General features: G+C 43.5%; 1 protein-coding gene across 1 annotated transcript; it reads right to left on the bottom strand.

Moving 5' to 3' along the window:
* On the bottom strand, positions 1 to 26,172 carry Pou2af1 (POU class 2 homeobox associating factor 1). Its single transcript, XM_021207695.1, has 5 exons — positions 26,066 to 26,172; positions 7,794 to 7,924; positions 7,244 to 7,286; positions 6,893 to 7,158; positions 1 to 2,024 (listed from the first exon to the last, which is right to left on the bottom strand). The coding sequence occupies exons 1-5, from the start codon at positions 26,079 to 26,081 to the stop codon at positions 1,710 to 1,712; spliced, it is 771 nt and encodes a 256-aa protein (XP_021063354.1). The 5' UTR covers positions 26,082 to 26,172; the 3' UTR covers positions 1 to 1,709.
* Between the last annotated feature and the right edge of the window lie 1,395 nt (positions 26,173 to 27,567).

Genomic DNA, 27,567 nt, shown 5'->3' with positions numbered 1-27,567 from the left:
GTCATCTAATAAATCTTTATTGAAAACGTTGCATATGAGAAAAAAGGCTGGGGAGGAAATCTGATTGGACGCCTGCAGCCAAGACTTGAGGTCTCAAGATAAGAAAAGAAAAAGACACCAATTCAATCCCAGCCACCGGCTTTCTTTGCTGTTCTGTTTTCCCAGTGTTAACTCCTCTGTGATTGCCACCTCTGCATCTCAAACTCCCAAGGAGCTGGGACATCTTCCATAGTGTTTTTAAATGCAACAAGGTCTTAATTAAATAGGCTGAGGCTTCCCTCTCCCTCTCTTGTTCCTGGTAACCACCAACAGAAGTGTAAACCTATCATTCAGATCTAGCATTTAATCTAATTATTAAAGAGGAATAAGAAATTCAAGATGAGTATACTGGGATTTCAGGTAGATAATGAGACGTCTGAATCAAAATAAACACAAAGCAGAAAAAAAAAAGACAATTAGCTCTAAGTTTTCATTGAAAACGGAAAGAAAGGGGGTGGGATATCAAAGAAACTGTCATTTTCTAGAACATCTATTGGTTCTACATGGATTCTACAGCCTAAAGCTTGTGTGTATGTAAGGATGGTATCATTAGTAAACAGTGGGCCAGTTCCCAAAGACACATCCACTTCAGGAGCAGAGAGCACTCCCAATACAGCAAAACACTCAACAGCAAATGTTATGCTAATCAAGCAAAAACTGCAATAAAACTGAAAATGAAGGCTAGTGGGCCTGCTGACCAGGACTTCAGAACCCCAGAGACAGACGGTGAGTGTGCACAAGAATCCATGGCAACGTGTCAGGATGGCCCTGGGTGAGTCACAACAGGAAGTAAAAGCCCTAAGGAAGGACTAAGTTCGAGCCTCCTCGCTGATAGGCTTCACTTGTTTCTTTTCCTGTTGCTATGGCAATACGCTGACAAAAGTATTTTAAGTGCTGGCATCATGTTAGCGGGCCTGCAGAGAGGCAGAAATAAGCAGACTCGTCATTTATCCTCCGTACCATATCCAGCTTTCCTCCTAATCGCTGACAAGAAGAACAGCTAAACCACATTAAAGTGGTACTTTTTTTTCAAACCTGTTAGGTCACTCCTCCGCCTCCCCCTCCTCACTCCCTCTCTAACCACAGACACACATGTGTGTCCTGCTGCTCCTCAGCCCCATCTCCCAACACTCACTCACTGTCCCTACCCACCCTGATGGTCCTGTCCCATCCCCCTGTAACCAGACCAGAAACATCCACTTAGATAGTACATCTGGCCAAGGCTGAGAACAGCACACAAAACAAAACTGGGGTACATTTCAGAATGGCAGGACGGATGGATCATAGAGTAGATCTGTAAAGCTACTGCTACCAGGAAACAGGGGGCACCTGAGAGAAGGGTGCTTCCCTAATGATGTGCCACCAAAGGAAAACCCCGAGCTGCAGACTTGGTGACATTCCGTATAAAGCGGTGTTCATCGCATCGCTATCATTTGCCGCTTCAGAGGAAGAAAACTGGAAGGAGAAATAAGAAAGAAGCAAGATGGTAGTGGGGAGAGGAAGGAAGCGGAGGGAAGGAAGAGGGGAGAAAAGAAGTGATACAATTTAGCTTTAGGAAGAAAGGGAGCCTATGAGTTAGCTACTTCAAACAGATAGAAGTCTGGGCTCTATTGAGCACTTTTTAAATCTCAGTTTCAGGTGAAACGGCTGTTAGATGATGCAAGCCAGCCCTAAAAGCCCTCCACAGAGAGGGTGTGGTTGAGCTCGTATGTGTTGCTTTCCTCTTCCTCCAGAAGTAGCTTGTCAATGGTCAGGGAGCTGATGGCCCTCCTGGGGTCATCCATGTCCTGAAGGACTGGCTCTGGGATAGAGATGGGGAGCTGGACAAACTGGGGCCCAGACAGGGTTGGGGCAGGAGGTTGATACTGCAGACTGGAGGTGGGCAGTGTGGAAAGGGGCTGAGGCCACGGGAAATAGGTGAGGGGCGCCTGGTGCTCGGGGCCCTCCAGCTGGGGCCCCACCGCGGGTGCAGCCGTGCTTCGTGGCTGTGATGAAAAACACAGAAACAATGGTTAGAAGAACTGGGGTGCCCACCTGCATCCTTGCCCCCATCATGACCAATTATACCCCACCTTCCCTTACTGGTGTTATACTTAATGGGGCTCCACCTCCTCCTGCTCAGTCTCCTAGAAGAGAAAGCCTGACACATTTCAGCTGTGTCCCCCCTCCCCCCTTCTAACTGTATGCTTCAGCTACTTCCCAACTTGGAAGCTTCACTTTTTCATGAAAGAGGATACAGAAAATAATGTCATACCCCTGAATAAACTAAAGGCCTTATAGGTTTCACTGAATATAAAATATATTACAATTGCAAAAAAACAAAAAAACAAAAAGAAAAAACCTTAAACTATGCAAAATATATGCTTGATATATAGTGAGCCTGTCTCATAGCCTTGTAGCTGTTTCTTGAAGGTGACTACTATCAAGTCCAGACAGAAAGGTGACACAGACCCCTGTGGTGGTTTGAATAGGCATAGTCCCACAGACTCATGTGTTTGAATGCTTGGCCCATAGGGTGTAGCACTATTAGGAAATGCGACCTTGTTGTAGTATATATTGGAGGAAGTGTATAACCATGGGGGTGGACTTTGAGGTCTCCTTATGCTCAAACTATACCCAGTGGGGTACACAGTCCCCTTCTGTAGAACTTTTCAGCTCCTTCTCCAGCACATCTGCCTACATGCCACCATGCTTCCCATCAAGATGATAATGGACTAAACCTCTGAAACTGTATGCTCTCCCCAATTAAATATTTTCCTTTTTAAGAGTTTGCCACACTCATGGTGCCTCTTCACAGCAGTGAAATCCTAACTAAGACAGAAGTAGTTACCAGGGACTGAGGTATTGGTCTAATAGACCTGGCCATATTTTTGTTTGGAAGGATGTGGATTCTTGGACTCTAGATTAGAGAAGCAGTTAGATGCTTTAAGGGGCACTTAATGGGCCATACTAGTAAGAACATGAAGGACAGGGGTGCTGAGGGTTATGAGAACTGTGGGAGGCTGGCTTAAGAGGTTTCAGAGGAGAAGAATTTTAATGTTTTGCCTAGACTCCTTCTTGTGATATTTTGGTGAGGAATGTGGCTGCTTGTTGCCCTTGTCTGAAGAGTCTGCCCGAGGCTAAAGTGAAGAGCGTTAGATTAATTGCACTGGAAAAGAAAATCTCAAAACAATATAGTATAGACTCTGTGTGGTTCACTCTTATGAAGAATGTTTTGATGAAAAGGAGCAAGCTAAGCGAGAAAAAAATACAAAATGTATGTGTCAAGGATAAAGAGGGCACCAGGAAGTGAGATGGAGCTAAACCCTCTGTTGACAGAAATAAACAGATTCAAGATGTTAAATGGAATTGAGGGAGTGCTGACCTCAGGGCAAGGTCCCACATAGCTAAGCTTCTATCTTGTGAAAAGAAATTACAGTTTAGGTCCAGGTGTGATGGTGGCTCATGCCTTTAATCCTGGAACTCGGGAAATAGAGATGTGCACATCTCTAAGTTCTACAGTGCAGGTTCCATGACAGCCAAGCTTAGGCAGTAAAGGAAATCATCACTGGAAACAGAAAACTGGTGAAGATGTAATTGAACAAGGGGCCCATGTTCCAACCCCAGCAAGTAGCAGAACTTGGCATCTGTAGTTCTGGCTTTAGAGTTAAGAATAGATAAAAGAGGTTATAGAATCCCCATCTGAGACTAAGAAAAGTTGCTAAGGCCAGGTGTGTGACTGGGGCATCCCTGCATGGAAGCCTAGAAAGGCCATGTATGAAGCTATGAAGGTGAAGCCTGTTCTGCCTTGGAGACCTCAAGATATTAGAGATGCAAGAGCTGTGGGAAACTTGCTGAGGAAAACTGCTAACAGGAAATGGAACCAGCCCAAGATAAAGATGTGTGTTGCAGTCAACAAAGCTGAAAGGAGTTGGAGATCTGCAGAATGCTTTGATGTCAGACATGGAGATTGTAGAGTTTGGAGTTTGCCCAGTTATTTTTTTGGTCTTAATTTGGTCCAGGATTTCTTCACTATGCTCCCTTTTGCAATAGTAGTATATATCCTGTGTATATGTTGGAAGTATGTGATCTGTTTTTTTTTTAATTCATCTTTTATTTTATAGGGGATTATAGTTAAGAGATTGCGTGAATCTCAGAAGACATTTTGAACTGAACTTTTAGAAATGGTTGAGACTGTGATAGATTATGAGGATTTGTAAAGTTATACTAAGTGCATTTTGCATTATAGCTACAAACCTATGGGGGCTAGAGAGTGGAATGTGGAGATTTAAATAGGTATGACATCCATAGATTCATGTGTTTGAATGCTTGGCACACAGGGTTTGCACTATTAGGAGGTGTGGCCTTGCTGGAGTAAGTATGACCTTGTTGGAGAAAGTGTGTCACTGTGGGGGTGGGCTTTGAGGTCTCCAATGCTCACGTTATACCCAGTATGGTTCACAGTCTCCTTCTGCTGGCTATGAATCAAAATGTAGACATTCTTGGATCCTTCAGTACCATGTCTACCTGCATGCTGACATGCTTCATACCATGACGATGACGATAACAAACTGAACCTCTGAAACTGTAAGCCAGCTCCGATTGAATGTTTTCTTTTATAACAGTTGCCATGCTCATAGTGTCTCTTCACAGCAACGAGATGCTAATTAAAACAATTCCCAAGCAGTTTTGGCATCGTTAGGTCCCCATGGGTTAATATAGCTCCCTCAGCTCTTGCCTTTCTAGTACTGACCCGTCCAGGAAGCCCAGCATTCCTGTGGCATAGGAGTACTGTTGTATGTGCAATTGTGGCCTTATTCTGATCTTGTTTGGTATCTGACCCTGTTCAACCCTCTCTGTCTCTGAGCCACTCCCTGTGGTAGAGGGCTATTCTCTCAAGTACTCTACAAACCATACATTGCATTCAAATATCAGCTACTCAAACAAACCTCAAGCCAGCGAGGCAGGGCCTATGTTCTTATTATCTTTCCACAGCAAGCCAATGGAAAAGGAAGTTCTTTGCATGGGCAGAAGAAAGACAGCTCCAAACCCCACTTTCCATCCCCATCCTCCCCTGTCATCTCCACAGCTGCCACTGCATCTTAAGAATAAGCCACTAGAGTCATTTAGAGAAGAATTTTCATCAGCCTCCTGGAGAGTTTGTCACAACATGAATCCCCATCCCAGAGATTTGGAGTAGGGCCTGGGATTCGGCAAGTGCAGTCAGACCTCTGAGGATGCTAACATGGCTGGTATGGGGATCACAGTTTGAGAAGCAAGGCTTCCTGAAGTTTCTCTATTTGAACAATGTAGCTGGGGACTCCCAACATGCAGGCTGGTTTCCTACTGCATAAATGGTTTCTTCTCTTTCGGGGTGAGCCTCTGCTCCCCAGCATGGCTTCCTGAAAGCAGACAGGACCTGGTAGAACCTTACTATCATTATTTTAAAAATCCACCTTTGACTTGACTCCTCTACCTACACAGGTCAACGGCAACGGCTGGTTCCTTGCCAAGGGATAGAATTGCAGATCTTATCTTTGCTGCTCAGAAGTGCTGAGCCAGTAGCTTTGATGAGTTAATTTACAAAATGACAAAACAAATCATTTCTTAATAAATACAGTTTGTTGGATACACAGAACCTTTCAGAGTGGAAGGTGCAGATGATAGAAGAGGGTAAATAATGAACAGAATCTTCAGTAGTAAGAATGCTGTGAACCACCACATCCTCCACCCCAGGTCCCCCACTATGGAAATGAGTTGCCTAGGGAAGGTGTTCAATTAACTCCTTCCTACTCACTGGCATCAAGGTCCACCCCCCAAATCACTTTGTTGGGTATCCAGGTGGGCATGACAGGAGGCTTTGCCAGGAAAATGCTTTGAAGCAGAGAACTAGAGTGACACTGGACCTTGATGGTAAACAGAGGGGACATGGGGATCTCAGGCAAGGGTTCTGAGACCACTAGGGAGGTCCCAGCTGTACTGCCCAGAACCCCAGAGTGGCACTGGTCATCATGCTTCCTGGGCCTCCTCTCCTCACAAGCACTTCAGGTATTCCCATTCTTTTGGAGCCATAGCTACCCAGCATACAAAACTATAACTCCTTTCCTCTACTCATCAAGGATGGGGGGCCTCCCAGCCTACCTGACACTTGAAGGTAGTCATTTGTTGCCACTGCTGGCAGACTATGGCCATGAGGCTAATAACTAACATTTAAGGAGTGCTGTCTCTGTGCTAAACACAGTCCTATATGTATCAGCTCATCTGATCCCAGTAGCAAACATCTTGTTAGTCTCTCCCATCTTATAGATGAGGGCTCTGGGTTCAGAGAGGTCAAAGTACTAAGCACAGAGCTATTAAGAAAAAGGGAAAAAGTGATAAATACAGGTAACTTGATGTTACAGCAAGAAATGAAAAAAAATGACACCAAAGTAGTTTCCTTGATGACTAGTATTAACATTTGCTCAGTCTGGAAGTATTACAGTACTACAGTATTCCCATTGCTAAATGTACAACTACTCCCTAGGTTATCAGAACTGACAAGAACCCAGACCCTGCACAGATTTCACCTAATACTTCGTCTGCTAAAAATTTCACTCACTGAGACCCACTGCTTCCAGAGTAGCTGGAAAGGTTTGGGCTAGAAGCAACAGATCTCCCCAGCCCACCAAAGTAAAGGATGTGACAACTCAAGCATACAGTGTCTTTGTGGAGGATAGATAGTTTCAGCCAATAGGAATAGGAACAAGTCACCCTGGAGGATGCAGTGAACTTAGTTGACCCAGTAACCATGGAAATAGATAGACAAGAAGACCAAGAGTCTTCTCAGAGGGTGTATCAGTATTAGTAGATAGATCTCTACTTTTGTGTGACATACCGTGACATTAGTGATGAGTGGTGGAGAAGCATAGGTCAACACTGAGGAGGGTCCCACCACTGTGTAGCTGGGGCACACAGGCTGCACGTACATGTCAGTGGAGTAGGGGCAGCTGACAGCTTCATGGGACACATACTCCGTGTAGGGTGTCCATGGAGCCAATGGCTGAAGAGTGGCCGGGGCAGGTTGGGAGAGCCAGCCAGTACATAATGTTCCCTCCTCTGTCACTGTGGAAGCAGAAACCTCCATGTCAAGGCAGGAAGGACCTGTGGGAAAAAGGAAATTACAGAAGTGCAGGTTCTCCCAGAAGGGGGCCCCCAAAGACACCAAACTGTGTAGGAGAGCTCTTACCCACAGTGCTGTAGGTGGCCAGGGGCTGGTGGGGCAGTACCACCTAGAATGGGGACAAGAAGACCAGAATGGGTGTTTATCTCTCTGCAGCAATCCCTCTCAGGGACTCTCTGGGTCCCAGGATAGGAGAACCATGAGGGAAGAACCTCCCATCTCACACCTCAATCATCACCACCTGCATTTTTGAGGGATTTGTATTTCGGTTTAGCAAGAAGGGAGAAACTTTATGAACTCCCAACTCACACTAGGGTGTGCACAACTGGCTCCCTGAAGCTTCACCAGTAGATTTTTTTCTTATGGATAAAAGCAAGAAGCTCCTCTATTCCCCTGACCACCCAACAAACCACCAGCTTATTGGATCCAAGTCCACCTTCTCCGTGTAATCCTCTGCCTTCATGCCCCACAGACGGTCCATGAGTCAGGGAAGGCCACTCTTGCCTTATCCCTCTGACCACCCTGACAAGTCCAATGGCACACACACACACACACACACACACACACACACACGCACACACACACTGCAGTCACACTGCTCACAGTAGCTCCTCACCGCAGTCGGTGGCCCAGCTGCCCCAACGCTGGTATGGCCGCGCTTTCTTCTCAGTAGCTCCTTCACTGGCTCCTTGACCCGAACACCCTGGTACGGCCGTGGCGGGGCAGGAGCTTGCTCCGGAGCTGTGGCTATGAAGGGGAATGTCACTTGAACTTGTGGCCCTTCTCAGATACCCCCAACCACAAAATGCCCACTTCCTCTACTGTCTAAGTTGCATTTGAACTTGAATCTCTGTGAGGCCTCCTAGAGTATTTCTCCCAAGACTCCTTCTGTCCCCAACCATTCCGTGGCCCTACTAAATTCAAATAATTAAGCCCTCTGTCCTTTGAGGCTATATAAACTGGATCTAGCAAGAAGGCCTGGTTACACCCTTGTGTGTACCACCTCTATACCTTTGTTGCTGTTCCTTATAGTCAGAATTCTGATCTGGGGGCAACTTCTCTGACCTCTGCAAGCCATGGAATTCCTACATCTCCTTCTCCAACACACCTAGATCTGACTAGCTTTCACATAAGTGGCAGTAAGAGATGCCAATCAGCCCGAGAACTCTGGAGCCAGGTATAAGGGGATTCCAATCCCCTCTCAGTCACAATCTAGCTATGGTGTCCTGTGAAGTCCTCAAATTTCTCTGAGCCTCTCGATCTGTACTTCCTGATCAGATGGGAATTGGTGCAATTTATTTTCTTGTCTCCTTGTTTCGTTGGTGCTGTGGATATAGCTCAGAGCTTCAGACATGCTAGACAAGTTTCTACCACTGAGCTACACCCTCTGCCCCACAAATTCAATAAATCTATAGCCTGCTAGGTAATGATTAGTTATCCTTGGTGAGGTGAATTTAAAATGATTTCAACTAGATTATAAACCTTTCAAGATATGTTGTTTCTGCCCCCTGGAGTGGCAGACCTGTCTAGGCTCTCTGTAAGTTTAGTCATGGCAGTTCATTAACTGATCAAGTGAGTAGTGCTTTCAAATGTCCTTTCTTTTGTCTTCTCTCACTTCTCCTGGATCTTTAAGGTTAATGAACTGAGGGGAAAAAAAAAACTTGGCTGCCAGATCCTTGGTTATCTTCAGTACATGAGACAAACATCCAACGCTGACTCACACGTCCTAGAACTGGAGTATCCACCTTGTGGAGGCTGGGACAATGTTTCCTTTCCCTTTTCTCAAGAAATCCAAAAAAGCATCAATTAAATCCAAGTCATGGCATAGGGCTTGTCATTGCCTGGGAGATCAGAGACAACCTACCCTCTCAGATGGAAAGGCCCATGGCAGGTAGGCCAAGATCAAGGTCATCCAAAATCAAGAAGCAATGGTCTCTGCAACTCACACAAGGAGCCCATTATCCTCCGCTGATAAGAGCCCAAGGACACAGGCTTTGTATCAAAGGCCAGGAAGCCAGGGTATCTGTTCAACCCGGATCCACACGCCTGCCTTGACTGAACTTTGTTCAGTAAACACCCAGCTGATATTGATAACAACAGTGCCCCAGTCTGCGCAAGACCTCTTGCAGGATCCCTGGGCTCTCAGCACCAGCATGGTCTGGTCTTGAAAGCTGAAAGGCAAAGAAGCCATGCATGGCCAGCAAGTGGAGGGAGAATGAGCCCCAGAGGCAGACAGTGAGAGTCAGGACCTAGCACCTCAATCTAGGATTCTATATATGCTATGGTCTCTTCCCTGACCGTGGATCAGAACCAGCTAGAAACTGATGCAAAATACAGATACCCAGGGTCTTGTTCTCATGGAGTATGATTTGGAGGATCCACTTAAGCCAAGGAGTCTGTCTGTATAAAAGTACTTGCAGTGTTTCTGAAGATGACTGGGGTTAGAGCTCTGATACTTCATCCCCAACCCAACACTAGAACCACTCTATAGCATTCCAGCAGGAGATGATCCTCATGTTAGTATTCACTGTCATAAAAGGGAACCTCTCTCCCCTACTCATTCTTCCAGAATGTTTCTGGACACATGTGAATGTGGCCCCTACTCACATGGATTGTAAGTATTCCAGAAAACATAAGCAATAAAATCCCTACCAATGAGATGAATATAACAAATGAGTTTGGACTGGCATAAGAGTGTACATGAGAAAGAGCCAGCATAGTAACTGTGCCCTGAGACCATCTTCATCTTTGCTCAAAGCAGCAATGACAACAGACATAAGAGCCAGAAATACCCACATTCAAAAATGACCTATCACTTATTAGTAGAAAATTCCCAGATTTATATACTGACTCTAGACCTCATTTTCCTTATCTGTGAAAATGGAGGCAGGTTTAAATTTCTTAGTGGCATGTTTCTAGCCCCTAATCATCCTTCTGAGTGTGTCAGTACTGCACAAGAGCTGTTTCCGTGGCTCGTCTATGTGTGCAAGAATGATGTGTATTGTGCAAGGATGATATCTGGTGCTGCCCACAGACCCAATATGTATAGACTGGCATGAGAGACAGTAAGAGAATCCCTGTCCCCACTTCATTCTCGTACAGCTTCGAAACTCGCACTGCTCCCATAGCCATCTGACAGGGAGCCTTGTAACTGAGTGGGGATGCTTTTGACCGTGCCTCTTCAAAAGTGCTGGCAAAATATCAGAATCCAAAGCACCGAGACATCTCCCTCAGAAGCTCAATAGAAAAGAATATTTGCAAGTTGACAACTTGTTGTTGGGGCCTTTCACACTCATCTATGGAAAGCGAGAGTCAGTAAACACCGTGACCTCAACTGTGACCTGCACCAACACTATGGAAATTTGGAAGAAGAAAAGAAGTTGTCCAAAGCCACGATTACCTTGGCTTGGGGCTGCTGAATCCTTGAACTGAACTAAGTTTCCAATGACTGCACTACAGCATTTTGGGACTTTTTAGACAAGATATTAAAATAATTTAAGATAGCAATTTTAAAATGGTATATGAAGAAAATAAAATAGAAAGTTGAAATAATACTCTACTGACAAAGAAGAAAGCCTGGAGTGCTGATAACTAGAGAATTTAATAATTCCCCAGTCAAACTGCAGCTCTGGACAGCATCCTGGCAAAGGCTTGAAACTTTCTGACCATTCCTCTTGTTAGTCTGAGGACCCTTGTAGCTTCTGTAGGCTTGAAGAATCCATCACAATAGAAAATCGGTCGACCTGAACATGAACCTCTGTGAATATCTTTGGACAGGTGTTCACCTTGCTGCTTTTCTTTACTATTGAACATTAGTGTCCAGTGGTATTCAAGGACAAAAAAGCTTTTAAGAAGCCTAATTGATAGCAAAACCGATACATTTGGTCACAGGGAGAGCTTCCCCTTTTCCAAATGAGCCATGAATGGTCTGGAGTTAAAATAGTCAAGAAAGGGCATTTCAGTTCCCCCACCACACACCTAGATATGCTGTACATCACAGAAAGAAGAGGCCAGAGGCTGCCATCCACCCAAAGGTGCACAGTGCAACAGGTTGAAGCCAATAGGTCACACATTCCACAGCCCCTGTATGCACATTGGCATCTATGCTTACTGTCCACCAACCTGAGAGATACAGGATTCTACTGAGTTAAATAAGCATTGTACTCTGGGTTTCTCAATAAAGTACAATAAAACCTCACTAAGGAGTTAGCATAACCACAATACCTGTTTATTTAGCAACCCCATGCAAACCCCAGCACGCATGCTACTCAGCTACAGAACCAGTAGCCGGCCCTAAGCATCTGTAACCTGTCTTTCAGCTTAGCTTTAAAAGAGCCTATGTCCAATAGGTGTTTTCTGAGAGAAGACCCTTGCCTCAGCCATTGTTCTCTTGAGATTTCCCATGGGTCATCAGGTCAATCAACAGACAGGACAACAATTAAGAGCTCTGCCCCCCCAAAAAAAAACCAAAACAAAACAAAACAAAAAACTATGTAATGTATAGTTAAGCATGGATTTGCATCACCAGGGAACGAGAGAACAAGAGACCTCCCATCTATAGGAGCCCTTCCATCTCAACTCAACAGATGGCTCAAGCTTCAATTCACAACTAGTAGAGACTCACAGCTCAGCCACATGGGCTACTTTGAAAGATTAAAAATCACCTAGATGAGAAGGTCACATGACATGCTACCATGTAAGACACCCTCTGAATCACTCCAGATTACCGCTGTGGGATATTTCCTTTCACTGCTGGTGTTCAATATTATCAAAAAGAAAATAGAACTCATTAAGAAGAAAGACCACTAATACTCTCTTTACTTGTAGCAAAACCAAAACAAATATTCAAACAATAGGGCATCCCAAGCCTGGGGCTAACAAACTTGTCCTAGCTCTACTGAAAACAAAATCTGAAAAGTTGCTGGCACTTTAATGTGAAGAATTGTGTTTGTGTTGCCGGCCTGAGACAGCTGAGCTCTTCTGGGAAACATGAGTTCAGGGAGGCCACAGGCTTGTTCACATTCTTTATGAAAACGCTACTGCAGGTGCTCTTCTTAGCGTGAAGTTCTCAGTCAGAGTTTTCAATTTTATTCTTTTCATTTATGGACAATGGCTGATTTTTTTTTCAAACAGGAAGACTTTATTCTTTGGCCAGAAGGACTTGACATACTACAGAAAGACTTTCACACCCAATTTACAATAATTCTTCTTCTTCTTCTTCTTCTTCTTTCTTCTTCTTCTTCTTCTTCTTCTTCTTCTTCTTCTTCTTCTTCTTCTTCTTCTTCTTCTTCTTCTTCTTCTTCTTCTTCTTNTCTTCTTCTTCTTCTTCTTCTTCTTCTTCTTCTTCTTCTTCTTCTTCTTCTTCTTTTTCTTCTTCTTCTTCTTCTTTTTCTTCTTCTTCTCTTCTTCCTCCTCCTCCTCCTCCTCCTCCTCCTCCTCCTCCTTCTAATATAAGCTGACAAAAAGATCCTAGGTATATGTGTATGTGTGCTTTCTATCACTAATGCTTGAACCAGGAGACACCCCGAAGGGAGAAATAAACATGTCATCTATACATTCTAGCAAGCTAGATAATGCTCAAGGCAGAGAAGAAACAGAGATGGGGAAGGGGCAAGGGAAGGGAGCATGGCCGCACAAAAGCTGCTCAGAAGATCTGAGAGAAAATGGACTGCACTTGGATTCGAGGAGTGGCAGAGAGGAAACAGTGAGGTCCTGGTGAGTGACCTGAGAGGTCTCTATTAAAAGGTGCCAAAATGGTGGTTGAAGCTGGCTTAGTCAGACAAGAGGAAACCACTGGCGATTTTCTTTCCCCTCCCCAAGTCCTCCAAAAAGGCATGTTCCTCCCTCAACAGTCCTACAGTGTTCAACATCAGCCACAGGTAAGCCCGTTGGGAAAAGCTTAAGGAGGGCTACTGTCACTAGGAAAGTCCTCAAACTTTGACATGGTAAGAGGACCCCTAGAAACAAGATGGGCAGTGGTGAGGAACCTGAGCCAGTTCTGATGCTGTCTGGGGATGACTGCACTTTTAGAATCCCAAACCTCAGATCAAAGTTATTTAAGCATGATGCTGTCTCGTGAAAACCCATGGAGATCAGAGAATCAACAGCCAGGGTCATGCCAACAGGCATTCCTCTCAAGAAAGCTCATTTATACATGACTCATCCTGACTTACCCAACTTCTGCCTGTGGTGTTTCCTTGTGGAAGCCTTGAATTATAGCTGTCCTTCACCATGGCCTCAAGCAAAGCTAGCCACAGGTTGGTGGTGTGGGAGCTTTCTGTGTGGCAATGTTCCTTAATACACAAACCCCATTGCCCAAGATTTCTTTCCCAACTGTACTATGCATGCCACTTGTCCACTCTTTTTCCAATCTACTGAAGACTAGCAGGGTACAGGAAGCTGCTGCAGATACCTCTTCTGTATGTACACCAATTTATTGTTGAATTGCTGAGTGGTAATAGCCCATGTGCTTCCAGAACATAATTGTAGCTCCCAGAAACTCTGAAATCCTCACCTACATTTTCATGAAGTTCCGTGGTTGTGGTTCTCAGGGCCTCTGACATAAAGGATATCATGGGGGGGGAGGGGGGACGCAGATGTGCTGCACTACAACCTCTGAAACAGACAAGGGATCTAGTCTACTCTCAGGGGGGATGCTGATGTGCTGCACTACAACCTCTGAAACAGACAAGGGATCTAGTCGACTCTCCATTCCTTCTTTTAGTGATGATGAAGGTGATACTTAAGAGTATTTAGTGAACTTTCCAAGGACTGCACTCATCAGTAGTGGTGTCATTGACCAAATTTAGGACCTCTGACTCCAACACTGCACATTTTTTTTTTTTTTTTGCTTCACCACATACCTTCTTCTTGCCTCTATATGTCTCTTTTTTTTTCCTCTATGTATCATTGAAAGGCAGCCATCTAAAGGTCCCTGGGCCGATCCTAACCATCCTTCCTTCAGTTGGAATACTGGCTTGGACCATGTGATCCTGTCTCTCTTGATGGCTAATTCTCCAAAAAAGAAAATGCTGTTTTCGAGGTCAGAGAGTCCTCCACAAAAAAATTTGCCAAAAGTCTACTCACATGAGGAGTGACAAGAACCGAGAGACTCGATTCCTGGCAAGGTTTTATTTTGGGTATTTTTCTACTGAAATGACAGCAGATAGGTCCACCTGAGAAGCCAGCTGCATCTGCTTGCCTTTTATAGAAACTAGGGTCACCAGAGCAGAAAGGGTTCCCATCTCAAATACACCACATCTCCAATTCAGGGTCCAGACCAAGAATCATCTAATAGACCATTTATCTACCAAATACTTGTTGAACAGATCAGACTAGGTTCCTGCCATTGGGGACTTTCAGTCCACTCAGGTGGCATATGCAGACTTTAATGAAATCATCACACAAGCAAATGAATTGTAATGAAGCTGTAGCTGCTTCAGAACTGAAGAGTTTTGACTTCCGCCTCTACCTGACTCATTGATGCTTGAATAAGCAGCAAGCTGTCTCCAGAGATATATAAAGAGAGAGGTTAGAAGCAAGGCAGATGGTTCTCTCTCCAGTGGAGAGAATGACCTGGGGTCAGTGGCTCAGTCCATACCATGAGTATGAGAGTATGAGTCTCTGCCAAGATACTCAAAGCGACAGACCCTCTGTGACTCCTCAGGAAGTTTCACCAACTGCTCTCTGCCCTTGGCTGATCAGCTTATCAGAAGAACAGCCCCAAGGAGTCATTATAAGATGAACAACGTCTAGATTCAGAATCTCTTCTCGGTCTCAAGTATTAATGTCTTTTAATTCTTTTCTTGTATGTGCATGTCTGTGAAAGACACAGGGAGCAAGTGTGTGTGTGTGTGTGTGTGTGTGTGTATACATGTAAACCGATATGCCATCTACCTTATTTGTTTTGTTTTCTTCTTGAGGTAGGGTCTCTCACTGGCCTAGAACTTGCTGATTCAGCTAGGCTGACAAACTAGAGGATCACCAGGGATCTGTCTTATTTCAACCTTCCTTGGACTAGGATTATATGTACATGATACCATGCCAGTTCTGGGGACCAAACTCAGCACTCATACTAGCTTGGGAAGAGCTTTACCGACTGAGCTCTATCCATTCAGTATCTCTAATACTCAAATTTGCAGTGATGCTTGAGTCAGTGTAGAGTCAGCCTTGATGAACTCACAGCCCATATCCATCTAGAGTGGACCTATTTCAATTGAAAGTGGAAGGAAAATCCAGTGCCATTCAAGATTCCTTTGCGCTAAGATATGGTGTGGTGCAGGGCTAGGACCAGGCAGACCTAGCTTGGAAAGCTTGCTACATTGCTTATCACCTGTGTTACCCTCAACAAGTAACTTATTTGTGCAAGCCTCAGTTTCTCTACCTGTAAAATGAGAATAATATTGTCTGTCTCGAGGAGATATTATAAAGATTGTGTATTAACTAACACATGTGGCATACAATAGGTACCAACTAAAAAGTCACTATAGCTCAGCACATCTTGTTACATACTGAGACTAAATATCTGGGCATATCCAGGACTCTGCTACCTACAAAGCCTGTCTCCTTTTGTCTTTATTATGCTCCTGAAAGTCAGCTTCAAGTCCATGTGCCTAAAGTCCCCAAGGAAAGCCTATTTAGGCCTAGTCATCAATGACCAGGGATTGGCCAAAGACTTCACTTAAAGACAGCAACCCTAAACAGGAAACCAAAGCCTTGGCTTTTGTAAAATTTGTATGAGCAGAGCATAGTTCTATCTTCAGAAGCCACCAGATAAATGGGGGTTTACGGTATATTTAAGGGTTTTTTAAAAGTTGTACCTAAGAGTAAATACCTTGGAAACTTTTGAGTGCTAGCGGTTAGATAGGAGACAGAGTACAACGGCTTATTCTTGCCCTGACTGTTAACCAACCCTTAAGGAATCTGTAGGTGTCTCTAAAAAGACATGGACATAGCCACAACCGAGGCTGGGTTGTAGATATCAATGAGTCGGGATGAAGTAAATATGTGGCTATATACACAATGGAATACACTTCTAGAATGTAGTGTTTGGGGGCTGTAGGTGTATCACCTGTTAGAGCAAGGCAGACTCCTGGTTCACACCCTGGACACCTCAGCTTCACAGAGAGCAGCAGCCTCAAGGGGGTTAAATGGCCTTGAGAACTATGGGCATCAGTCCCACATTTCACCTAACCATCCTACTGCAAACCTAAATTCTACAGGAAATCAACTCCACATCGCTTCTCGGCCTTTTGGCTAAGAACAAGTGTAGGAAATCAACTCCACAAGGAGGGATGGAGCACAGGAACGGAATACATCTTTTTTTACTAAACAAAGACCTGAATCTAGAACTATTGGCTCTATCTGATATAGGTCAGGAAGAAACTGTTGTTAGGCAGCTTGAAGAGGCAGATGGATACTCAGTTTCTTGACTTAAGCAACACATTGTTTAGACTTTCAAGGCTAAAGACAGTCTTACAAAAGTAATATTTTTTCCTGAGATCCTTGAATTAGGACTACTCTCTTCAAGGATGTTTAGATACAACAGGGGTTGTATTTAAGGGTCAGGTCCAACTACCCAAAGCTTATGACTAGCATAGGGTTTTGGTCTACATGTAAAGTTAGTCCTGGTGACTGACTCATGAAGAAAAACATAACTTGTAGACAAGATGAGCTTTTGGGACAATTCTCAGGTTTACTAACCAGTGGCTCTCATGATATGGGAGACTACCTCATGAGGGACACTAGAAGAGTGGTTATTAGAATATCAAGTCTGATAAATGTCACTAAGTCATTTTTTAGGAAATTTCCTACTCCCTAATTCACAAGAAACTCACATGACTGAAGACACTGCAACACTTCATAAAAATCGAGACAACGTGCTTCACAATGACTCACTCTGTAAGCCAAGAACCTGTGACTAGCTACCAGGGCTCTTAGCCAAAGAAGTGAAGGGCTGGTTAGAACCCTAGGACATAATTATGATGCCAGCAAGTGCCTACAGAGGCAAGAAAATCGGGACATTAACAAACAAGCCAAGCTCTAAGCATCCTTATCCCAGACATCCTTCATCTTGACTGATGTTAGACTCCTGCAAGAGAATTGATTTGAAGAGAGTGGTGGATCTTAACCAGTGCATTGCTTCCCCCTTAAAGTCACGTATCAGCTATCCTGCATATCAGATATTTACGTTACAATTCATAAAAGTATCAAAATTACAATTCTGAAGTAGAGCAATGAAATAATTTTATGGTTTGGAGTCACCACAGCATGAAAAATTGTATTAAAGGGTTATAGCATTAAGAAGGTACAGAAGGAATTACATTTATGTGCATCGACCTAGACATCCTTAGATTTCTATTCGAAAGCTCACATGCCAGTATATCTCCCGGAATCTAAGTAATGAACCTGATTACCATCATGTGTCCTCCATATCCTACAAGTACTCCATACCATCATCACTGGTTCTATCTTCCCCTTTGCTGAAGACATTTTATTCCATTGCTTCATTACTCTAGGAGTTCCAACACTAGACTGGACGCCTATATGAGTACACACAAGCACAGCATAATGAAAAGATGAGTTGACTTTCTTTCTACTCTCTTCTCTCCGGAGCTGACAAAGCTTTCATCCAATATTAGAATTTGCAATTGTCTACTCTTTTTCTCGTTCTTTTCTTTTTCAGCTCCTCAACATTTGTCATTCCTTTATTATTTATATTTATTATCTTATCTCTATTATTATCTCCCCTCCCAGTAAAAGCTTGACTCTAATAGATTAAAAGGTAATTGAGCTTTCTTGAAGGATGGGAGACTCCTTTTGGGCACTAGCACCTTGTCTGAAAATGATTCTGGCTTATAATTCTTTAGCTTCCAGCTTTCCCCAGAAAGCAGTACTAATGAAGCCCTGACTAAGAACCTGAGGCAACACATTGGTGTTTCGGTTCTCAGTATCATTAGTGCTAGTTCTTGACTATTTTAAGTATTGTTTTCCTCACACCCAATTTATGAATACCTTGGTCCAAATTTGTGAATTAAAAACAAATACAAGTTTGCCAGTCACAAGCCTCATGCTACCTGATGAGGGTGGTAAGGGAGTCATGAACAAGTGGGTTTCAAATGGACCACCTTAGCCATCAGCATTAACCTTGATCCCAGGTCTTATTATTAATTACAGGGCCATGTATATGCACCCTACCACTTCACTATTAATGACTCACAAGTTGTAATCTATAATTAACCTGCATAACCTCTGTCCTCAATGAGAGAATACAATAATAGTAACAAGAACTTATTGGGTGTTTACTTACTGTCAAGCATGGTCATAAACACCCACCACAACCCATGAAGGAGGAACCACATCCTTGGTGTATGCAGAAAGAGCAGGGACTTACCAGCATCACAACCAGTAAAATATAGATAGGTCTAGGTCTCAAATTCATATCTGCTTGACCCTGACACTGGCCATCAAACTCCTCAAAGCAAACTAAGAGCAGCAATGTCCCTTTGTGGCTCTAAATAAAAACCCTACTCACTATAGCTTTCTCTCCAGTAAGTAAACACATCACAAATGCATTCTGAGCATCTGCTATATTTCATCTCACCGTTGGCCTTTATCTAACATGGAAAGCCTTGCCTTTCACCAAACACATCTGGCAGGAGACCGGGCAGCTTGGCAAGTTGGTATTTTGGGTCTGCTTTAGATGAATTTTATCCTATAGGTAAGTTACTAATATAATATTTAAGCTTCAGTTTTCTCATCAATGGGGAGGTTCTTGTAACAGGACCCAGGTCATGGCTAATGTAGAGGTTATGAGAAATAGATTAAATAGTACAAAGTATAGCAAAGACTGGCTGTTGTCAGTCTCATCTTCTCCTTTGTAGCTGGAGTGGCTTTAATATGTCAGAAGAGATTGTCTGTTAGGAGAAGGTATAGTTATTAAAGATAGATAGATAGATAGATAGATAGATAGATAGATAGATAGATAGATAGATAGATCTTTTTCCTGTTCTTATTTCAAGATTTGAGGATCACCAATGCAGTGGGTCAAGTTACAGTGACAATCAGGAAATTTTGAGAGCAAACATCATATGACAAAGACGTAAGAACGAAAGACAAAATAAATCCAAATACTGTTGGCAGTACAGAGACCATAGGATTCTGGGAAGCCTACTATGGACTTCTATGTAGTAAAAGGTACAGTCTACAATCTTACTTAAACTCCTGTTATGTCACATCTCTGTATTAGCAACCAAATATCACTCAAAGAGCACCCCAAAAAATGATTTCATGTTCTGAGCGGCACCAAGTAAGTGCACATACCCCACAACTGCCATCTAACACTATCAGAAGAACTGAGCACTTTCTGTTAATACTAGAACAAAGAGCCAAGTTTCAGCTATGGGCACTAGTAAATCACCCAGGAAGAGGAGGAGGAAGAGGTTCGCTCCTAGTGCTTTAATTTCTAGCAGCTACCCTATTGGATGGGAGATACAGAGTAAACAAGTATATGCTAGCAAGGCATAATGAAAAGATGACTGAAACCTGCTCCTATTTCTACCTCTCTTGCCTCTCTTTTCTATCTCAACATTTCCCAGGCCTAGAAAGCTTAAATAATCTTTATTCTCATGTCCTTTTCTAATCCAAGTTGCATTGGAAATTGGGTGTTACCTCCTGCCAAGCACAGTAGTGAACACTTACCATAACCCACGAAGAAAAGCTTCATCTCAATGTATACTTAATTCCTGTTCCTGGGCAACTTAATTAGAAGCTCTGGGGTGGGACCGAGTTATTGATATTCCTTAAATCTCCTCCCAGACATCTTAGTATTTAGCCAATGTTGAAAAGAACACTCTGGATACATATAAGACTCCTTTCTATTAACTTACAAATCCTTGTTTTGAAATATATACATTGTTAAATAGGGACATAAGAAAACTCAGCAAGTAGAGATTGAGTTCAATCTATCTAATATTAGCTAGGAAAAGACTAGTCCCATGGTGGTTGGGTAGTGGCTGAGAAGTCCCAAGCCTGTTTAGCTGTAGACTGGGAAGTATAATCACAAATGCAATGATAATGTGTCTGTTCACAGCCTCTTACAACCAAGGTACTGGGGAGAAGGTGCTTTCATCCAAGGTAGTCCCACTCTGATCAAGAGGTTCTTCCTAACACTGACAAAACTAGGGGAGTTAGTAAGGATGCTGTAAAGGGAAAGTTATACTAATAACTTTTATAATCAATTACCCACCTTGGTTTGGAGAGCAAGAGAAATTATCCAACACCTTCACGTAAATGGAAACTAACCTACTGTAGGAAAGTCAGGGTGAGGGGACCTGATACACCTATTTTCTATTGGGAAAGCTAAAAAGCAAACATTTAACTTCTTAATAAATACAACATCCAGATGTTTAGTGAAAAAGTGTAGACAACTTTAATTCTTTATTCTTCATAAAAAAAAAAAAACAGATTTGCAGATCTGAACCAAAGGGCCATTTTCAATACTTCTGAGATGGTAAATATTGAGAATTAGGAATACATATTTGACATCTCTAGTAAATATAGGAAGACAAGGAAAATGTCCACCATGAATACCATTTGCTCTTTTACCAATTAAACTTCATTTTTGTGTTGTGGAAAAGTGTTCTCTAGGCAATAACACCACCGGGCAGTGGTGGCAGCACACGCCTTTAATCCCAGAACTTGGGAGGCAGAGGCAGGTGGATTTCTGAGTTCGAGGTCAGCCTGATCTACAGAGTGAGTTCCAGGACAGCCAGGGCTATACAGAGAAACCCTGTCTCAAAAAAACAAACAGCAAAAAAGTGACCATTCTGGTCAATAACACAGCTGATCCCACTTTAATCAGAGAACCTGTGATTGTCCATGAGACCCCTACAAGACTGAGCCTGTTCACGTTCTATCATAGAAGGAGAGGGTAGGAAAGATCATTAGACCCTCACCTAACTCCTGACCCCTACCCTCCAGCTGTATGTAATTCTTTCCCAATGAGAATTCATCTCAGGAGGTGCTTGACAGAGCTTATAAGAAGTAAAGGATTAGAGGGGCCTCCACTGTTCAGATTTAGGGAGGTCATTACTCTTGCTAGGGTAGAAATTGTTAGTGATACAGATTTGGGGGTGACCCATGCTCCTATAAATGAATCAAATAAACTCATAATATCTCCATCCTCGTGTAGAATTGTGAATCTTGTTCTTTCGTTGGCTTGCTAGACATTTGTTCTTGTCTTCCCAGGTAAAGGGACTGCGACAGCCTCAGAGACTTGTATCTTCCCCAGTCTACCCCCATTTCACCTGCATGAGGAACCTGTGACTCCCTACATCTCTCCTTTGGTCTCTACTTATTGTTAGCATTAAGAACCAATGACTCCTCATAAACTCAGTAAGGAAGGTCTTTACTAAGCTAATTGAGCAAAGGCTGTATCATAGAATAGAAAAAAGTTAGAGGTTTCCACATAGTTTAAATTACTTCCTGTTATAAATATAATTGAGTTTATGCATACGATTTCAAGGTTTCAATAGTTACATCATATGTATAACCCTGAGTCTTTTTAACTACCCTTAAAACTATATTTCCTAGCTAGTGGAACCTTAGGTTAAATCCTAAAGGTTCACTATTTGTGAGAATTGTAAGTTCCGAATTTATCTGTTAAACCTCTGATATGCTCCAGTTGTCTGACAAAGGCACATGAGCATAATGATTTGGTAATAACTAGTTCCTGTTCCTAAGGTGTCCCTAACTTACTACAGTTAAAACATAGCATGGCCAACTCCAGGGGACATGAGGCAGTCAATGCAAAGAAAAATTAGTTAACCCCACCTCTCACTATCACACAGATCTTTCCCTAATACAAGAAGCAATGATTAAAATCTCATCTTCCAGTTCACAATACTTCCCAACAAGTGATATTGAATTTATTTTACATTATTCCATCATTTCTAAGAAAGATTTTTAATTAGACTCATGTGATTAACAAAATATTGAATTAACTGTCTGCGTGCTTTATCTAACATTGATGCTGACACTATACAAGTCCAAGAGAAACCCAGAGAAATGAATGTCTCAAGTATCAACCAGGTATCTAAGTCCAGAAGTGAACAAACTTCTATAAAGGGCAAGATAGGACCATACAAGTAACATCACAGATACAGAACTCTGCTGCTATAGCAAAAACAGCCCTGTAAAATATGCAAGCCAATAAGCATAGCTGTGTTCCAATAAAACTTAAATTGCAAAAATAGACAATAAGCCTGATTTGGCACATAGGCCCTATAGGCACACCTATGTTGTAGACCTTTGAAAATGTTGTTAGCTTCTATCACCGAAGAGTTTTTGGACTGGAAGTCTTTAAAATATAGGAAACGATGTGCAGGAAGGAAGTTGGCATATCCTGATGGGACATTGAGAGGAAGGAAAGCATTGACTGGTCACTCTGGCTTGCTTATTTGGGGACTTGAGTTTCACTTCATCTACATTCATTTTTCCCCCTAATTTCATCCTTTCAAAAAAATTACATCTAGATAAAATAATCTTCATATTTTTGAAACCTTAATAAGAGTTTAAAATATGACCTTGAACTGAAAAAAATATTTTTTTTCACACAAGTAATATGGGTCAATTCTGTTTGAAGATGTGTGATTCGAATTTAGAAGTTAGTGTTTCACATGTAAGCAGGTTAGTGCTTTGCTGGACTCTAGAACAAAGACTAAGTGTGTGCTGGGCAGCACAATGTGATTTTACGCCATTTTCTTGTTTGGGGCTTTTTTGTTTTGGTTTTGTTTGGTTTGGTTGTTTTTTGTCACTTTAAGCAAACCTACAGCTCTGAAAAGTTGTCAGATAGCTGGCATGTTAACTCATGTGAAATTTAATTGCTACAGTGTTCTCTCTATCTTAAAATTTTAATGGAAACCATTGTAAGAATTGTGTCCACATCAGTTTAGCAAAGGAAGGGGCATATGGGTGGGGACAGAAGAAGACAAAGTATGGTGACACATATGTAGGAAGATGCCATGATGAAACACATGGCTTTGTATATGAACTTATCTTTCTAATTAGCAGAGGAAGAACAAACTTTATGGAGACTGCTTGCATGCAGAATATAGTGGAATATAACCAGCAGTTAACATAGAACCCAATCTGGCATCCCAGTATGTCAGACAATATGGGCTCAGAGGCAGTTACATTCCTCACTTAGATTGTCACAAACACTTTGAGAGGCACATGTTCAAATCTCCACATTAAGAGTGAAGAAGAGATGACATTACTCAGCTGCAGAGTACACATGCAACCCTGTGTACACTAGTTCTCATCTACATGAGACAGAGATGTCTCTCGTGGGAGAGGCCAAATCTTTCAAATTCAGACCCCGTTTTAGAAACCTAAAGTTTGAACTCAGGTAAACTAACAGGCCGGTACTTAGCATTCGTTTCCAAGTTGCCCCCCAACAGAACCAGAACCTAGCTCCAGTCTCCAGGCTAATCCCCAAGAAGACCAGCATCTCCAGGTTATTCCCCCGCAACAAACTTGTACCCCCAGGTAACAAGTCTGCCATCTGCCTAAAGACCACCAATGCAGAGGGAAGCAGAAGGTAAGTTTATGATATGACTCCCAGCAGCAACCAATTATGTTAAAGGCCACAGGAGCTTTCCAATTAGATGCTTACTATAAAGCCTTGCCCCATGATGGTGGTGTACAGGGAGGTGGGTTGGTCAAGCTAGCTGGAATAGAATAAAGACCCTGCTGTGAGTTGCATCAGATGGGCTCCTGTCTTGGGGGTTAGGGGGTGAAGGGGGATCAAACACTTCCTTGGCACTACAAATGCAGAACCTAAGGAGAAAGTCTAAAGATGGACCAACATCTTTATCTGGCTGACAGTCGAGAGGAACTCACACCCAGGTCTGGGACCTCCAGGTTTCCACATCTCAATGTCAACAGTTCTGAGCTTTGTCACACTGTTCTCCCATCTTAAGCCTGTGTTCCCCCATGAGTCCACTAACAGGAGTCAGTGGCCAAGCAAGCAGGAGGCAACAGGGGCAATATGATTGTTTTCTTAACTCTTTCCAATGCCCTGGGTACAGTCATTTTAGCTCAAGCCTGAAGGGTGTTTTCTGAAAAAAAGAAAGTGCCTTTTCAGCACTCCCAGTGTCTGATTTCAAACCCTGCCCTCCCCGCCTGCGCTGGCACTGCCCTGACTTCACTGGCTTCCCACAAGTCTTAGTCAGCCATATGACCAGGGTAAAGGGATAGGTCTGTTGCACAAGGCCTGTTCTTGTTTTCCTTGAAGCCCCCAAAAAACAGTTTAAGAGTGTATGTGCAAGAAGCAAGACCTCTAACAACTCTCAAAAAGAAAATCTGTTCATCCCTTAAGAGGCACTGGAGGAAAGAAAATGCATTATGCAACAATGGGACGCTATGGAGGGTTTTTCATACAGGCAAACAGCCCATACTTCAGGGCTAACGCCAGGGCAGAGCATCTGGCAGTATTCTAAATATGCAAACTCTAAGAGTTTAAAAACTAAAAGCAGCTCACACAAAACCCAAATGATTTCACTTGCATAAAGAGGGCATATTGGCACTTTGAAGGACATTAAAAACCCATGTGCCCACAATCTCATAGTATTTACAATGGTGTTGGCTGCCACTCCGCTTCCAGAAAGATAAGGTTTTGCTCTGGTCACCTTTTTGGATGAGTCCCAAGCTACCCAAACTAGAATCTGTGGTCAGAAATCTCAAATCCAAATCAAAGTTCATTTATTTTTATTTAAACAAAAAAAGTCTTGCCCATATCAACATTGGGATTAGTAAACTGAGGCACGCTGGGATTGCTTCTCTGAGTCACAGGCGAGAAAAGTCAATTTCAGAGAATTTGGGAATAGGTGGGCGATAAGGGGACTATGTCACACTGTAATCAATGGAACAATATTGTCAGATTACTTTTTATAAATAAAACCATGATTTCCTTTTCTTTTAATCTGGATTATCACCTAAATTTGATTGAGGAATGGTATGGCTAAACCAATAAAAGATGTTTTAAGGAATTAATCATCTTACAAAGAAAGATAGGGAAATTATAGTTCTTTACTTAAGGAAGTACAGTCCTGAGACTTAATAAGGTTCCACTTTTTCGAGACTCTTGAGTTGACTTTGTTTGCCTCATGAATGGAATGTTGTAGAGAATGTCTGTATAGCCTCCATTATCGATAACACAAGATTCTTTTCAATCCACAGAATGGAAAATACAGTTCAAGGTTGTTCCATTCAAGTCCAGGGATTAAAAATCAAGGTCAACGATACACCCACAGGTTTTTTGCAGTGGAACACAAAACTAACCATTGCCACAGAATAAGGAAGAGAGTGAAAAGAGGCTGGAGAGAGAGAGAGAGAGAGAGAGAGAGAGAGAGAGAGAGAGAGAGAGAGAGGAGAATGCTTCACAAGACTGAGTTTCCACCCCATCCCAACACATCCACGGGAGTGAACCAACTCTGGCAGAATTCAGCTAGAAGTGGACCAACCGAACTAAATAACAAGCTGAAGAACAGGGGTCCATGAAAGGAGAGGTCCTCACGTGAAGAACGGCTCCTAGTCTGTATCATATGTGGTTTCCGTCTCATGAATCATAATCTGCCCTTCTGTCACCTCAGTGATTCATGCACAGAATCGGAGATGCAATGAGCTGTCCCCACCTTGGGACACTGGCTCATTCCCCCAGGTTGGAAAATGAGCATCATCTCTAACAGGCTCCATCTCACCCACCTCAGCCCTCCATGCCCCCGAGGCCCTGACGAGACTGGGTGCTCCCATCACCAATAGTAGCTCTCTATTCCTGGACCCTGCCTCTGCTTCCTCGGCTCTGACAGCCACAAGCAAAGCACTTACATTTTTGCCAGAGCATGGCTTGTGACAGGATGTTGCCTTTTCTCTTTGAAGCAGACAGTTTGGCTTCTTTAATGTGACTGGGCGTGCTTTCCTGCCGTGGAACCACCGTTTACTCTGAGGCTGTTTCTTCAGCTTTTTAAAGGCCCGAGTTCCCGCTGAGAGGGGCCACGTCATCACATCCTCCCACCTCAGGCAGAGCTGTACTTTTTTCCTTCAGCAACACCCGCCTGTCGCCTGTCACCCCACTGTGTGCACCCCAAAGGCCCCCCACTGGCTGGAAAGTGCTTGAGACACAGGGCCAGCCAGTTGGGACCAACCACCATAAGGCACAGGAGGCCACGGCCATTTGCACACAGCCACGGTGTCAGGCCACATAGGAGGAGTGAGAGTCTGTATGAACACAAAGGGTGGACCATGAGGTCAAGGATCAGCGCTCCTTGCGCAATGAGGGGTCCAAAGGATAATAGAGACAGCACCGAGCTTTCTCTGGCGCTGACATACAGTCCCACATTATCAGGCCATTTACAGGACTGACCTCACCATCGGTCCCAGCTCGACGGGAAATGCGATTCCCAGGGGTCACTATTCTCACCATGGGAGGAAACACCTGCCCCTCTCTTCAAGCCTCACTAACCAGCCTCCTCGTTCTCTCGGTGTTGCTTTTCTGTTTATTCCACTTTCAAATGTAACGGCTCCTCCCCTGGCCCCAGTCCACGGCAAAATGGCGGCATGTAATATTGTTGAAATATAGGGGGTCCCTGTTTCAGATGGTTGGTTATGTACACAGAAAGGGGGGACCAATTCACTCAAAGAAGAAACAGAGACACTCGGGCTTCATACCTGAAGCTGGGGCTGATTTCCCAAAGGTGACGTAATGGATTTAGGAGTACCAGCTTATCTCCTAGGACCCGACGGAAAGCTTCTCAAAGGAGTAATGGATTCCCCATCGGCAGTAGATACAGTATGGGGCTACACTCTGCCACTGTGTATCTGAAACAGGCTCATAGGCTCCATCCCAGTGACCCAGTTACTCTCCGGTTACCATCCTATGGTTATACCCCCGGGGTAGTCCAGAGGCCTTGCTGGTTTGCCTTCCAGAGTTTGCCTCAGAGTGATCTAATGCATTCCGGGTCTGATCCTGCCGTTCTCCAGTGTTAAAAGCCTTGCCCTAAAGGACTATAGCTCAGTGATGTAGCACTTGACTGGCATGTGTGAGCCTGGGGTTCACGCTCCAGTACCACCAGAAAGAGCCTCTTTTTAACTTACAGGCTTCACCTGCCGGTGCTCTCTCCCCCTGCTGGTGTTCCCTCCCTGTCTTCCCCATCTGAAGAGAAACTGCCCACCTTCTTTCATCAAGGTCCCACCAATAGCACCATGGCAGGCAAAACAATTTTGTGACTCACCCCCTGACCCTGAACCTCCTGGCCTAGAAATTATCAGTCCCCTTCTCTCTGTTCCTAGGACACTATGCCCGTTGTTTATACCGTGTTAAACTGCCACAT

Source organism: Mus pahari, chromosome 10, assembly GCF_900095145.1.
Source record: "Mus pahari chromosome 10, PAHARI_EIJ_v1.1, whole genome shotgun sequence".
Taxonomy (NCBI): Eukaryota; Metazoa; Chordata; class Mammalia; order Rodentia; family Muridae; genus Mus; species Mus pahari.
The sequence above is the reverse complement of the archived record's forward strand: the minus strand, read 5'-3'. Positions and strand labels throughout refer to the sequence as shown.

What these genes read in the sequence shown, in the direction of transcription:
- Pou2af1 (XM_021207695.1), bottom strand. An exon ending in CAGCTGGGCCACCGACTGCG is followed by an intron (nt 7,287 to 7,793) that starts GTGAGGAGCTAC and finishes TCCCCATTCTAG; the next exon opens with GTGGTACTGCCCCACCAGCC. An exon ending in GGCCACCTACAGCACTGTGG is followed by an intron (nt 7,159 to 7,243) that starts GTAAGAGCTCTC and finishes TTTTTCCCACAG; the next exon opens with GTCCTTCCTGCCTTGACATG.